Source organism: Sabethes cyaneus, chromosome 1, assembly GCF_943734655.1.
Source record: "Sabethes cyaneus chromosome 1, idSabCyanKW18_F2, whole genome shotgun sequence".
NCBI lineage: Eukaryota > Metazoa > Arthropoda > Insecta > Diptera > Culicidae > Sabethes > Sabethes cyaneus.
In genome coordinates this window covers 107,107,729-107,123,972 of record NC_071353.1, presented here as the reverse complement: position 1 = coordinate 107,123,972, position 16,244 = coordinate 107,107,729, and the positions used below count along the sequence as shown (strand labels likewise).

At 39.0% G+C, this 16,244-nt stretch overlaps 1 protein-coding gene across 1 annotated transcript in view; it reads right to left on the bottom strand.

The window, feature by feature from the left end:
• The window catches only part of LOC128746362 (probable serine/threonine-protein kinase DDB_G0282963), a 79,389-nt gene extending 68,358 nt beyond the window's left edge, over positions 1-11,031 (bottom strand). Inside the window, 1 exon segment of the mRNA XM_053843419.1 lies at positions 9,657-11,031. Within this exon segment, the coding sequence (XP_053699394.1) occupies positions 9,657-11,031 (1,375 nt within the window).
• Between the last annotated feature and the right edge of the window lie 5,213 nt (positions 11,032-16,244).

Below are 16,244 nucleotides of genomic sequence, written 5' to 3'. Positions count from 1 at the left end.
ATTCCAGAGCGTGGGGCCAAGAATCGAGCCCTTTGGAACACCCGCATTCACTTTGTACTTCTTCGTCCCATCAGCCGTGTCGTACACTAGCGTCCGGCCCGGTTCAAATATAAAAATGGCTTTAACTCGCTTTATAGGGTTTACCGAAAAGAAAACAGATTTACAAGCAGCTGGGGGTCAACAAGGTGGGCTTGTAGAATCTGACAAAAGGAGTAGACACACTAAAGGGCGTCCACGATAAAATTGAAACACACTGAAATTGCTCTAACTTTTGAACCGTTGGGTAAAATTAATTGAAACTTTGCGTGAAGAAAGCTCAAAGTGCATTGTTTATACTGTGTGAGTTTTTTTAGGTGCACAAAGATTTGAAAAATGGAGTCGAAAGAACAGCTTGTTTGCGAAAAAAATCTACACAAGTACATCGGAAATAACAATCTATCACATCGTGCCATCGGTAAAAAGTTGGTAATTCCGAGTTCTACGGTTTCTCCCGTCATAAAACGGTTCGAAGAACATCTGACTGTCGATCGTGACTCGTATTGTGACATACTGAGAACATCTGACTGCCGATCGTGACTGTATACTGTTAAGTCATACCCGCGTAGTTGGGGTCTTTGATGGGAAGCCAAGCTTCTCCTTCAGAGGTAGCAAAAACAATTGAATATTGGTAATATTTCAGAAGGTTCAGAACACCCCGGTGGCAACTTTGACGTTTGCGAACAAAATAGGTGAAGCCAACATAGCTGGATCACTGGATCACTTTTATACGTATCGGATCACTAGTGTGCGTGTAAAAGAACGATTCACACGATATTTCTGCAGCGCCACATGTGATTTTCGCTGCATTATCATTTATTTCTTGTCCTAAAGGCAACGTTTTCTGTTAGTTGATAGTAAATTATTTTATCGATGAATTGTTATTGAGATTCATGTAAAATTCTTCACTTCTACGTGATTATGTTTTGTTGGCTTGATCGCATCCCTTCACTGCCGTGTGAATGCTGCGTATTAAAAGCAGAACGCCTGTAGCGCCACCTCATTTTGTGTCGGTTGGTTGGTTCAGAAGGCCTCAAAAGAATACGGTTGCGAAAAGCCGAGCCCAGAAGTTATACGATCAAAAGCAGACGAAACCTCATTGCTGCATCAGCATTTTCATATATATAATTAGATTGCAAATAAGAGTTACGTACTGATATGTATTCAACAAAATCGTATTCGACGCGCTAAACCCGCTTGTCCGTACCATTTTGGAGGCAATATACGCACTGAGGAATAATATGGAGCGATACACTTATATAGGGTTTTCAATATTTCGCAGAGTTTTTTACATAAGAATCACTTGTCGCCCTGAGGTATTCTTTGCCGATCTCGAGATACAGCGTTTTAAAGCAAGCAATTCCCCAAGTACTAAGAGGTAAAACTAAGAGCAAAATAACTTTTTCATGAAGCAGTGATTCTCTACGCAATGTAAACATACTTTGGCATATCGGGAAAGCATTTATAACAACATAAAACATAGTTTTTCTTAACAGTGTTGCCAGCTTTTCAGTTCACTTGATTTATAGTACATTTATAGCAATATTACTTCATAAAGGCGTAAAATATACGTTAGTTGTTTAATCATAGCCTTGTTAACTGTTTTTCGTCTCGCTAATAGGCATGAGTTTTCTACCCTCCTTGTTTATTGCGTTTTTTGTTGCTAGGAGCCTAATATTTCCATCTATATACAGGGGTTAGAAAGATCGGGACAGGCAAAATTTTGATGAAATTCAAACGGTCATAACTTCCACAAAATTGGACAGTTTTAGATGAAACCAATTGCATTCGACGAAGAAATCTTTCTAGTTTTTCTAAAATATTTAAAAATTCGCAATAGTCAGCGGGCACCGGAGATATTCCGGGTTATCAGGGGGTATGTCAAAAACTGATTGTTTTCATCGCTTATATCTTTTTCTGTCATAGAAATTTATTCATATTCATATTTTATCCCAAAACTAGATTTCATTTCCAGTCAATTGGTGAAAAAAGAACGGAAATCCGACGAGAAACAACCAAGTTACGGCCATTTTCGTAAAATCAGTACTAGTAATAATCTATTTGCTCTGGCCAGTTTAGGACATGACGCAAACCATGTCAATATGAGCATCAAATGTTAAGCTTTTATGAGCCATTGACACTGGAAGCATTCCCAGATCCGCAGCGTGCCAGGGCAACCCTGTAGCATGGTTGTAGGTATCCCGGCAGAAGTGGTCGTTTCAGGGAATATCCGAAATCATGTCAATATGGCTGTCAAACTTAAGGATTTTCAACCCTCGTTAATTTTTGAAGTTTGACATTCATATTGGAACGGTTTTGGTCATGTTTTAAAATAGTCATAAAGTTGAGACATTACTGGCAACATTTCCAGAACTGATTTCACTAAAACGGCCATATCTGGGTTGTTTCTCGCCGAGTTTCCGTTATTTTTTTACCAGTCGACTGGAAATGAAATCTATTTCTGGGATAAAATATGAAAATCAATCAATTTCCATGACACAAAAAGATACAGGCGATTAAAAAAAATCAGTTTTTGACATACCCCCAGACAACCCGGATTATCTCCAGGGTTCGCTGATTATTGCAAATTTTGAAACATTTTAGGAAAACTAGGAAAATTTTCCCGTCGATTGCAATTGGTTTCATCTAAAAATGTTCAATTTTGTAAAAGTTATGGCCGTTTGAGTTTTATCAAAATTTTGCCTGCCGCGATTATTTCGACGGATTTTGATGAAACTTGGCATACACATTGCGTATGATGTGAGGAATGTTGTTAGCATGGTTTGAGACCCCTCCCCCATTAGAAAGGGGGCTCCCTTACGCGTTGTCACTCGTTCGGACCCAACTGAAGGAAAGTAATAGAGGTCAATAGACATAGGAAAACAAATAAACCTAGACAAAGGTGATTTCTGCGGGAAGCTGCAGATAGTTTTTAGTGTTCTTGTAAGTGTTCTTGTCTGTTATGTTTTCTGGAAGAGTCCAAAATTTCTCGAGTTCGATTAGTTTTTGAGTTAGGCAAAAATTTCTATTTCGTTTGTATGAGTGTCCTTATTCCCCTACCACAGGGGTGAGGGGTCTCAAACCATCATAAAAAAATCAGAGGGGTTGTGTACAAGACACGACCGCATATATAGTGACGCAGGACTACGTAAGTCTCTTTGTAGTGATAGTGGCAAGTAATCACGCTTGTAATCATTCGATTCTTCATGTATACATGCTCTTTGCAACATATATACATGCTACATGATTTGTATATAATATTTATCAAAGTAGTAACATTGCATACGTTCAATTCTCAGATTATCAGCAGCACATCTTTTCACCACAGAGAACAGATTAACAGGCTCGAAGGAAGTAATCGATTTTTTGTGTGTAAAATCTGTCGGTAGCGCCCTCCAGAAATAGTTTGCCAAACGCATAAAAAATATCCATGTACCTTTATCAATATTTCTTTGTGCTGGAGTTACATAGCAGCGATGGCAGCGACATCAAGATTTAGTTTGCCACTTACTACTCGAGAGGTGCTCTATTGAGGGATTACTCGTAGATTACATGAAAACCTTTTACACACTTTTTGTCAATTACCTGTTAGTCTGTTCTCTGTGTTTTCACTACAATTCTAATGAAACGGCAAGCATGCGTATTAAAACAGAGTCGTATTATAACCACAGAGAAAAGATTACCATGTAATTGACAAAAAGTGTGTAAAAGGTTTTCATGTAATCTACGAGTAATCCTTCAATAGAGCACCCCTCGAGCAGTAAGTGGCAAACTAAATCTTGATGTCGCTGCCGTCGCTGCTATGTAACTCCAACACAAAGAAATATTGATAAAGGTACATGAATATTTTTTGATGCGTTTGGCAAACTATTTCTGGAGAGCGCTACCGACGGATTTTACACACAAAAAATCGATTACTTCCTTCGAGCCTGTTAATCTGTTCTCTGTGTTATGACCGAACACCACAGCTGTGGCACATTTTTCCAACATAGATATCAAGTTCGCCGAGGTTTAATCGTTTCGCAGTAAAGAATTTGCGATCTGTTGTGACTCGTGTCAGTTTTTCTGTCACACTTCACTAACACAGACATCAAATTGGACTAGGTTTAATCGCGTTCGTAAGAAATCTGTTAGCACGAGTGGGCTTTGATACTCTCTCTGGCGTACTTCCCAAGCAAGGACATCAAAATGGTCTAGGTTGAACCGCGGTGTTAAGAAATCTTGTTGAAATGAGGGAACTTGGTCACTTGCTTTGGCTTACTTCCCAAGCACAGATGTCAAATTGGTTAAACCTATACCATCGTAAAGAATCTTCCAACCAATCACGAAGCGAGAATTCTGGTAAACCATAAGTTCATTATTTTCAATTTTTCAATAGTTCAACATCATGAATCCATACTTTTCTTCATTTGTGTCAATTCTTAGAAGATTTTCCGATCGATTGGTGTAAGAATATCAAAAATCGATCGGAAAACCGCTGAGCTATTAGCGCTCAAAACCTTTCATTTTTCGTGACGCTCGCATTTTTCGATTTTTTGGAATGACACCCTATCTCAAAACTTGCCGTAAGACGTAGTCCTACGTCAAAAATCCTACCTACAGAATCCCTCACATCCCAAATTTGGTTCCATTGGCTTGACAAGTTCTTTAGTAATGAGGAAGTTTGTATTTCATTTGTATGGGAGCCCCCCTCTTATAAGGGGGAGGGGTCATAATTCCCCTCCTAAAGAGGGGAGGGGTCTCAATTCACCATAGAAAAAAAATGTCACCAAAAACACCCATCATATAAAAAAAATAACCTCCAAAAACCTTACCATGCCAAATTTAGTTCAATTTGATGGATTAGTTTTCGTGTTATGGAGAAATTCGTATGTCATTTGTGTGGAAGCCCCCCTCCTGAAGTAGGAAGGGGTCCCAATTCACCATAGAAAAAATTTGCCACCAAAAACTCCCATATGCCAAATTTGGTTCCATTTGCTTGATTAGTTCTGGAGTTATGAAGAAATTTGTATTTCATTTGGATGGGAGCCCCCTTCCTAAAATGGGGAGGGGTCCTAATTCATCATAGAAAAAATTCTTGCCTCCAAAAACCTTCGCATGCCCAATTTGGTTCCATTTGATTGATTAATTCTCGAGTTATGAGAAAATTTGTATTTCATTTGTATGGGAGCCCCCCCTCCCAAAGAGAGGTGGGGTCTCAATGCACCATATAAAAAATTCTTATCTCCAAAAATAGCCACATGCCAAATTTTGGATTTTGGATTTGCATTTGCCTGATAAGTTCTCGAGTTATGCAGAAATTTGTGTTTCATTTGTTTGGGAGGGTTCTTAACCATCATAAGAACCTTCCTCGACCCCAAAAACCCCTACATACATGCAAATTTTCATGACGTTCGGTTCAGTTGTTTTCGATTCTATAAGGAAGATACCGACAGACAAACAGAAATCCATTTTTATAGGTATATAGATAAATGATTTCCCGATATGCCAAAATATTTTTACATTGCGTAGAGAATCACTGCTCTAAGAAAAAGTTATTTTGCTCTTAGTCTTACATAAAAAAATGGAAGATTGCTTGCTTTAAAAGCTGTATCTCGAGATCGGCAAAAAATACCTCAGAGTGAAAAGTGATTCTTGCGTAAAAAAATCTGCGAAACACGATGAAGTTGGAATTTTTAAGATAAAATTGTCTTCATTGAGAGAAAAATGTAAATTTAGTTTTCAAATTGAATTTAAAAATATTTGGCAGCACTGGTGCTCAAAAATATCTCTTTCGAATTTCTTGGGTAATTTTCTTTGAATATGTGAAAGTAGTGTCTTTCCAAACCTAATATTTCCCGAAATATAAGCAAAAGAAAACAAGAGGTTTAGACAAAATCAGATGGGTTGTGTACAAGACACGACCGCATATATAGGTGACGCAGGACTACGTAAGTCTCTTTGTAGTGATAGTAGCATGTATTCATGCTTGTAATCATTCGATTCTTCATCATTAGCGGAACTAACGCTTATTTCTAGGGGGCTATAGCCCCGGCATTTTTTCGACTATTTTCCAGCTTAATTTTACTAGGGGGGTTATATGCCTCCTAGGGAGGGCTTAGCCCCCCCTAGTTACGCCAATGTTCTTCATGTATACATGCTACATGCGTTGTATGTAACATTTATCAAAGTAGTAACATTGCATACGTTCAATTCTCAAAAGATTTAACAAAATTTTTAACTCAATTTAACAAAATCAAGAACACAGACTATTGCTTTCCTGCTACCTTACTGAAATTAAAGATTGTTTTTATTACCCATGGTTCCCAACGTTGAAAGGATTTTACCAATTCAATCCTATTTTATCAACAGCACATCTTTTCGCTACACTTCTAATGAAACGGCAAGCATGCGTATTATACAGAGTCGTATTGTAACCGAACACTACAGCTGTAGCACATTTGTCCAACACAGATATCAAATTCGCTGAGCTTTAATCGTCTCGCAGTAAAGAATTTGCAATCTGCTGGGACAACGAACTTGTGTCATTTTTTCTAGCACAATTTCCTAACACAGACATCAAATTGGACTAGGTTGAATCGCGTTCGTAAGAAATATGTTGGCACGGGGGGCTTTGTCACTCTTTCAGGCGTACTTCCCAAGCAAGGACATCAATATGGTCTAGGTTGAACCGCGGTGTTAAGAAATCTGGTTGAATTCAGGAAACTTTGTCACTTGTTTTGGCTTACTTCCCAAGCACAGATATCAAATTGGTATATGTTTAGATCATCGTAAAGAATCCTCCAACCAATCACGAAGCGAGAATTCTGGTAAAACATAGGTTCATTATTTTCAATTTTTCAATAGTTCAACATCATGAAACCATACTTTTCTTCATTTGGGTCAATTGTTACAAGATTTTCCGATCGATTGGTGTAAGAATATTGAAAATCGATCGGAAAACCACTGAGCTATTAGCGCTCAAAACCTTTCATTTTTCGTGACGCTCGCATTTTTCGATTTTTTGGGATGACACCCTATCTCAAAACTTGCCGTAAGACGTAGTCCTACGTCAAAAACAGTTATTTTGCTTAAAACTGCAATCTGGCAAAATTTGGCTCAAATCCGTGAAGGTCGATTACACGTTTGAGCTTTTTCTCGTTCACTAGACGTGGAATGACCCGTATGTGTTGTGAATAAAATCAGTAGTGGAATTCAATCGTGAAAAAGTTTTCTTTAATTTCATTCAAAGCATTAGGTTGCTAAGTGCCGGAAGTCGATTTGATGAATATCTGCTCAACCTATGGCTTAACACATTTGATCTGGATAAATAAACAAGATTTCCAGTACACCGATGAGCAGAACGAACCTTCTGCGGCTTGAAAATTGATTTCTCAAAAATGTATTCAAGCGTGAATAAAATGACTTTCTTATTTTATCAGAAACATCCAAAAACCTATGATTTTATTTACTGAATTTACCTTAAATTTCATAGTAACTTCACTGAGAAACAGTATTAAACTTATAGTAGGCCTAAATGCAGTGTTGGGCACCGCTAATTCGCTAATTCGCTAACCGACCAATCGAGAAACGCTAGTTATACTTTATAATTTATACTCAGACTAGCCGAATTGTTGCTGGGCCATGATTCCAAATGAAGTGCCGCTGTTTATTTTAAAATTAATAAACTGTAAAGCATTTTATCCATTATAATAGGTTTTGATCTTAGGTAAATTAAGAAAAGTCATGGAATAAATGTAAATTACAAATAATTTGTACAGCGATAGATTACAATGCGACTAATTGCGATATGTTCAAGAATAAACAGTAACTGTTAATTTGCAGTTTGCGATTAGTGATTAGCGAAATTTCCACGATTATCGAGCAAATTGTATCGGTTAGCGAATTAGCGAATTAGCGGTGCCCAACACTGCCTAAATGGAATATAAAGTACACTGTTTTTGGTTTTTTATTTATATGGTAAAAAGTCGAAAAATTTAATAAGTATAACAGTGCGCAATCACGTCCTTGTTCGTTGTACAAACTGCGGTTTACATTAAAATTGACTGCGAACACAGTAATATTTGTGGTTATTTTAGTGTAACTTGATTTTTATCTTAAATAATAAATGTGTTGGTATTACAAATTCACCATTAGGTAGGTTAAATCCGGTTTTTACTTTGAATACAGAGAGTTAATTGCAATAAAATATCATGCTGTTACTATGTAAATTTCCATAATTTGTTTCAAACAGAAAATGAATCACTAATTATACTAGAGCATAAATGAAAAAACTAATCTCTCCTAGGCTCTATTTTCCAGTTAATGATAGATAGTAAATATAGATGATACCATCACGATATGAGTTTGCAATCGACGTCATTTTGCAATGTTAGTCGCCGTGTTTAACGTTGGAAGCATGCTCGCTTCTAGGATATCACGGAATTATGACTGAAAGCAAAATAATCATCCGTCGTAAGCTCACGCTAGCACCGATTGCAGGATAAAAAAAATATACTTTGCCGAGACGCAGTGAGTTTTTCCAGCAGCTCTCGAAGTGCCACGCAGCCCCCTAGAATTTAATTTCTTAGCGGCTGCCCCGAGAAACGAAAATAGACCCACTGGGGAACAGAACATCCTGTTGCGGAATAAATGGATGACGAAGAAGAAGCATCGGGTAGGTAGGAAAAATGGGTAGTGTATGTTTATATCTTTCACTTTCTAATAATAAATTGTACCGGCCTACGAAAACATTGTCCCCTGTGTTCAGCCGCAAAACCAGTCAAGCAAAGCCCGAGAGCCGTCCCAGTACCAGATGCTGAGTTCGCACAAATTATCCAGTTGATTTGTTAAAGCGATTGTTTCTAGTACTAGGACATGTTTTATTTTTGAGCAAAATTTTGGGCCTCGTGAATATAAATAGAAGCCTGGCACATATGCGGCTCTAAGAAACTCTTAGTAACAGTTCATGTGATACATAACCCGAAAGGATTGTTTATCTATCGCGGAAAAGTACCATATTTTACTGCATTAGCTCCTGTGGCAGTGATAAATATACATACACTGATGGGGGTGAGGTCCCATGAAAACGTTTCATTAGAACCGAAGGTTGGTTTAGATATAAATAAACTATTGCGGCAAATCGAGCTGCAAAACGGGCTCTGCTTTTTGCTTCTGTAACAGAAACGAACGACAAATCTAAAATCACATGCATGCTGAACACTCCACAAAAGATCACACGAACGGCAATATTGATAAGTCTAATCGCTCACATGGGGAGATATATGCGTCTGAAATATGACACTGAACCAAACAATGAAAACCGCAGACTCCCTAACACAAACTGTCCGGCGCATAATCCCATAACCCATCGAGAGCAAAATATACTGCACTGTACGTGTCGGTACACCTCATAGTAGGGCTTACCAACGGTTGCATGACGCTGGAAGAGAGCATAGTTCTTTGCCAACGCCGTAATTAACATTGCCCGAGGGACTGTGGAGTATCCGTGTTAGTGTTTACTAACCACAATTAGGGTTGCCAGCTAATGGCAGATGGGTATATAGCAGATTCCCCCGTCTTAATTTTAGAATGTTATTTAGTAGCGATTGAATTTATGGTAAGGAGAAAATAAAACTTACCCATTATGTTCGATCCAGAGCTAACCGCAGCGTCCGTCGGTTTGTGTACACCGTTGTCATCCACCTTGCCAGCAAGGACAGTACTGCTACTGTTAGCACCGCTACTATCCGTTGACAGCTGATAGCGATGGTGATGATGATGATGATGACTATGATGAATATTCATTCCCGTTTCTAGTTCATCCACCGTGGCAGTTACTCGAAGTCCTGCTCCGGTCGAAGTTTCCTTTGATGGCTGTTGTTGGACACGCCGTTGTTCTTCCTCGATATCGTTGAAAACTATCATTTCATTAGTTTGGTAATTGCAGTAGATTCCACTGGCTACACTTGGTTTATCACTAATGCTTGTCTTGAGTGGGCCACTATTGTGCATTTCGTTTTGGTAGTTAAAATACTTCAGCCGATCTTCGACATCGCTTTCATCTTCCAGCGGAGATTGCAGAACTTGAGTGTAGGAAGGCTTGAGCGACGATCGCTTTGCGGTCGTTGATGTTGCGGATGAAATTGGCGCCGAATACGGCAGGGCACTGCTGGGTGACAAGTCCCAGTGATAGCGCGAAGAACTACTAGGCGTTCCGGGATCTTGCTTTGGAAGATTATAGTAGTGCGATTGACGACCGCCGTAGTAACTATGGTGGGGATAGCTTCCCTTGTGTATTTCTTCCTCGTCATCCTCTTCGTCGTCCGAAGGTAGAAAATGGCTACCACCGCCTCCGACGGTGTTGGCGTTATTCTCCGTGGGGGACACGGAAAGAGGCGGTGGTTGATTGTTGTAGTAGAAGCTGTATTTGTCCACGGAGGTGGAGGTGTGCCTAGTATTGTTGCGGCTACTGCTTTCATAGTGATTGTTGTTCATCCGTGAGCTAAAGTCTGATTTGTCTCCTAACAGATCATACCCGGAACCAGCTACACTGTTGCCAAGGGAGGATCTGAACGAGTTAGACTCCATTCCGTAAGACTTACTGTTGAACGTATATGACGATGATGCGAGCGAGGTGGGTGTAGTTAGCGAGGACGATGTGCCCGTCATGTCCGATTTGCTGTTACTGGTAATTATGCTCATGCTGTTGATGTTGTTAGCGATCAAATTATTGTTGTTGGCACCACCAGCGCTAGAAGAGTTTGTATGACAGTGCTCAGCACTTCTAGGTTTGCATTTTGGGAACAAAATGGAAATTTTCTGTTCGCTGAGATTCAACGCCGATACCGACGCAGGGTCGCTTCCGGTGCCGTTGGTGCTTGCGCTCGCGTTCAGCGGGATGGAGATGATGCTCTGCTCGGCGGAGGCCTGTGCTGTAGAAGCGTTTGTGGTTGCTGCTGCTGATGAGGATGATGACGATGATTTCTTATCTAGCGTGATGGTTGAACTGACCATTGTATTGTGAAAAGCGTGAGATAATTGAGAAGCGTCTTCTCAGAGTAGTGGATTTTTGCTTAGTTTGGTGACTATCGAAAGGTTACCTGGGAAGAAGTTATTTAGGTGATGATTTTGTTGTTATCATGTGTCATAACAGTGTCAGTGCTAACGAAACGATTTTTCGAAGTCCCTCTTTTTATTCGAATGTAATTTAAACTATATTGAAATGCAACCTGCTTAAAAACAGCTGTGGCAATTAGCTATGATGGTAAAATCTTGAAATTCATCAAAAATCGAAATCAGCCGTGAATCATGTCCTGCAGAAAATGCGTAAAAAATCTCTCTTTAGTTTATCCATTTCTACAGCAAGAAGCATAAAACTCATACATCTCGAGCGACATTGAGCATTTCTCATTGAAATGGGGCCACTATTGACACGAGGTCTTCAAATATTAGAAATTTTGTTCTCGATTGGTTGAAAATGGTTAAAAAATGAGAAATGCACTTTTAATATTTCGAGACAGCAGACCCATCGTTCGCCAAGGGGCCCGACAATTCAAAAAAATGTGAAACTTTTACCCAACCTTGAGATCTATATCCTGTGATATTTTCTAATAGCGAATTTGTTTATTCATTCCGGGTTGGAACTGAATGAATTTTATCTGTCAGATAGGAGCAAATGAACACAAAAAAATCATCCGGTTCCAATCCGGATTGGATAAACAAATTCGCCATTAATTTGTAATGAAACAGCTAACAAATCGCACAGTTCTGTGTAGAAAAAGAACTGGGCTTTCAAATGGAGTAAACATTTTTTTAATGGCCGTCTTTGATTTGGTCGTCATACTGGATTTTATCAAAAAATCGCCGTTTTCGCCATGGCCCCTCAACCGATTTTCATTTTAAGACCGCCTTTGGAAACCTGAGAAAAAATACCACAAGAAACATTCATAAAATTAGGTGTGCATTGACTTTAACTAAATAAAACAACCAGTTGTCTGTAGCATGGTTCATAGTTTTCATATAATTATTATGGTATTGCTAAAATTTACTATGAAATGAACTAAAAACGTTCCCAAGCAACAATGTGAGTTTGATTGTACTCTTATGGTGGTTTTCATGACCAATTTTGGTCTTGAATGCCATCCTAACAGTGTAATAAAACTCAAATTGTTACTTGGGTTAGGTACTATTTTGTAAAGATAAATGATAAGGCTTTCAAATAAAGTGTAAAAAAATTGGCATTCATTTTGGATTTAACTGCTGTGTTGGATTTTACCAAAAAATCTCCATTTTCGCCAGGATCCCCCCAACCGATTTTAATTTTAAGTCAACCATTGGAAAGCAGAGAAAAAAATATACAAATTCATCAAATTAGGTGTGCAGTGGAATTAATCCGATTAAACAATTAACTTTCTGCAGCAAGATTTAACATTACATGAGAATTGTAAACCTTGCTACAGATAATTAATTGTTTTATTTAGTTAATGTCACTCCATACCTAACTCGATTAATGTTTCATGTAGCATTTTCACTCAGCTTCCTAATGATGGTTTTGAAATTAAAATCGGTTGGGGGGTTCCTAGCGAAAATGGCGATTTTTTTGTTAAATTCCAACACGGCGATCAAATCCAAGATGACCGTCAATTTCTTTTTCACTTCATTTGAAAGCCTTATGCTTCATCTTTACAAAAAAATAACGTTTGTTGTTTATTTCATAGTAAATTTTGGCAATATCATAATAATTATATGAAAACTATGAACTATGCTACAGACAACTGATTGTTTTATTTAGTTAATGCCAATGCACACCTAACTTTATGAATGTTTCTTGTGGTATTTTTTCTCAGCTCAGCATCATTGGCAGATGGTCTTAAAATAAAAATCGATTGTGGGGTTCATGGCGAAAACGGTGATTTTTTGATAAAATCTTATATGGCGACCAAATCCTAGATCACCAAAATTTATTCTTCTTTACAGAACCGTTGGTTGTTTCATTGCAAATTTAGAAAATGTCACATGATATAGATCTGGTAATTCTCATTTTTTCACTATTTTCAACCAATCAAGTACAAACGTTCTAATATTGGAAGACCTCGTATTAGTAGTGGCCCAACATTTCAACGAGAATTAGTCACATGTCAAAAGGTCCAATCTAGGGTACTTTTTCATTTCGACGTATCTGCAAATGAGAGATTCTCTTCGTGTCTCCTCTCTTCCGCTGTTTATGTCGATACTTAGATGTCATCCCAAATGTATGCAATACGAATTTTCTTTCTCTTTCCTGCACACGCGTTGGATAGGTCGTCTGCTCGATTGGAATGACACCGACAGATAATTATCATTCCAATTTTGACATTGTCGCCACTCTAGATATAGTCACTCTAGCGATACTAATACATTTTGACACATCAGCTTTGCCTGAATCCAGCGGGGTGCTATCCAGTCGACTTAATGAAGGGCGCTTTTGCAGAAAAAGCGCCCGCGTGACCAGTAAATTTACTGCCAACATTGTCGAGTGAAACCAACCCGGTAACAATGTGACAGCTCCCATACAAATCAAGCGTACCTAAAACTGTTGGTTCATGGTTCACGACAGATGTATGAGAGCGGCGTAAAAGTCAAAGAAAAAACTTATCATTTTTTGGCCAAAAATCCCTTATGTTTGGTTTTTGTTTGTGTTTGGAATTGGTTTATTATTTCAAAAGAGCATTTTACGCACTGACAACAATATGTCAAGTAGTAAAACGTTTCCGTGGTAATGACAATAGCAGCATAACTGGTTCTTCTGTCATAATAAAATGCTCTATTTGGTTCTGCCATGTAACAGAGTGTTTTTTTTTTGTACAACTGCAACAATCTCTATTGCTTGGATCTACTCTTGAGTTTTGTTTAACTTGTTCTGTTAACGACAAAATCGATCCAGCAATCATGAAAGAGCATTTAATTTTGAATTGCGCAGCGGATAAGTTTCAATGAAACACGCAATATTCAAATACTTTAGAGCAGACAACCCGTACACAAGAGTGACAATCTTGTAATAAATACCGCTTTTTATCTAGTAAACAAATCAATCAAGCAACCCACCAAGAATTCAAACGGTTTTGCCGAAAATATGAAACAATGCTGAATTAATCAATGTGCACTTTTCGAATCGTTGTCTAGATAGCTTTTTGCGTTCACATTTAACGTAACAAAAGTGAACATTTCCTTTGGAAATCGAAGGTACGTCAATTTTGACCGGCACGTAAAAACGATCGTCGCGACATTTTTTACACTGGCGGGTGTTATGGAAAACTGGTAATAACTGTCACTTTGTTACGGGGTAGAGTGAAACGTATGCAGTGACTTGCTATTTCTTTTTCGCATGTGCTGAGATGTTGGCGTCAAAAGCACGGCACCCATCGCAAGCCCCTGCCTGAATTGGTTGCCGGAGTCACTAGCTAGCCAAATGTTTTGAAAATTTTCTTTTCAATGCATTAGTATCGCCGTAAAAAGCGGAAGAGAGGAGACACGAAGAGAATCTCTCATTTGCGGATACGTTGAACTGAAAAAGTACCCGAGTAATGTGCAAATGCGAGATTCTCTTCGTGTCTCCTCTCTTACGTCTATCCCGGCAATGCAAATGCATTTGAAAATATCGGTTTTGCATGAAACGATTGCTAGTGTCATTAGCTAGCCAATCGTTATGAAAAATTGCGTTGAAATGCATTGACGCCACCGTGATAAGCGTTTAGAAAGGAGCATTGGATCTCTGTTTCGACATTTTTCTGTGACACAGAACTAAATTTCAAACTGTTAGGCGGGGACGGGAAATCACTTCATAGAACTTCATAGAAATAGAACGGCCATTGTTGTTTCGGACCATGCATCGAGGGGCCCTTCAAGTAGGGGCTACTATCAAATTATGTGTGAGAGTATATTGGTGACATGGATCCGGGTCCGTTACAGAAGTGCTAGTCGTGGACGAAGAAAGTAAAACACTCACAGCTGAATTTCGTAGTGCTGAAGAATAAGAACAGAAGAGTCATCCGTTGGAGACCCATAGCTGATTGTACATGCGCATTCAGGAGCATCTACAAATCTGGTGATATAAACGACAACGACAGGCTCAATCTAGGGTTTAAAACGCGACGGGAATAAAACGTGACGGTAATTGTAATAGAAAATGAGCATTATGTCTTTGAAGGGGGTAGAAGTTAAGATGTCATTTATTTGACTACTAGCGAGACTATATGTGGTAACGACGTGGGAAACAGCGTATTTAACGGCAAGTTCGTTTCGGAATAGTCATAGATCAACAGATAACAAAAGCTAGGTCAGAAGTCGCATGCACACAGGGAGACTATAGCCGTCGAAAACGAAGCCCACTGCCGGAAGAAGCAAGAAGAGGACGTGCTCTTCAATGCAGAGGATAAGTTTGGAGTGTCCTAAGAAGAGTCAACAGCTTCAGAAGGCGGATTTTGCATGTGAAAAGGCGTTACGGACTTTTGGCGAATTACAAACTGAAAGCGGAGAGTAGCGCAGGCGTATGAAGCACGAGCTACAGGTATTTGCAGAGATTCCCATCGTACACCTGGCCAAAATCAGGAAGTTACGAGCGGCCGGTTACTTCGCAAAGATACCGGACGACTATGCAGCGGAAAACCAACATGCTAGATGCTTCGACCAAGTTGAAATTAAAACCGATTTGCTGATGTCGAGACGCTCAGCGAGTAACCCAGAATCGAGTACAATTGAGACATGTTCTTGACACGAACTCTATAGTACTAGAGTAGGAGGAGCAGGAGGGCAGCGACACTGTTAACAGGCGGTCCAATACCTCAGAATGAGTTCCTATGACATCGGCTACAATTTATCGCTCGATCAAGATGAACGGAGTATAGAGATTTAAAGAGAAATACCGCTAACCACCAAAAAGGCGCCGGTGAGCACCAAACAATGGTGTAATAAATAATGGTGAGTGCAAAATTAAGCGTGTGATTGGCAGATAAGAACTCAGAAGCTTTCATGACGACGGAGGTATGGCCGCAAATGTATTAGGTGCTCAAATAAGTTTCGGCTCTTTGTCGATTTTTTCATATCCAAAATGTCATGAATAATAAAACTTAGACATTTGTGAATAACCTGTTTTGACCAGGGGATCTGGCTGTAAAAAATTGGGAAACTCCCGATCGGATGCTCCTGCCAATATAGCTGCCAAAACGCAACTTAGTTTGCTAAAAAAGGAG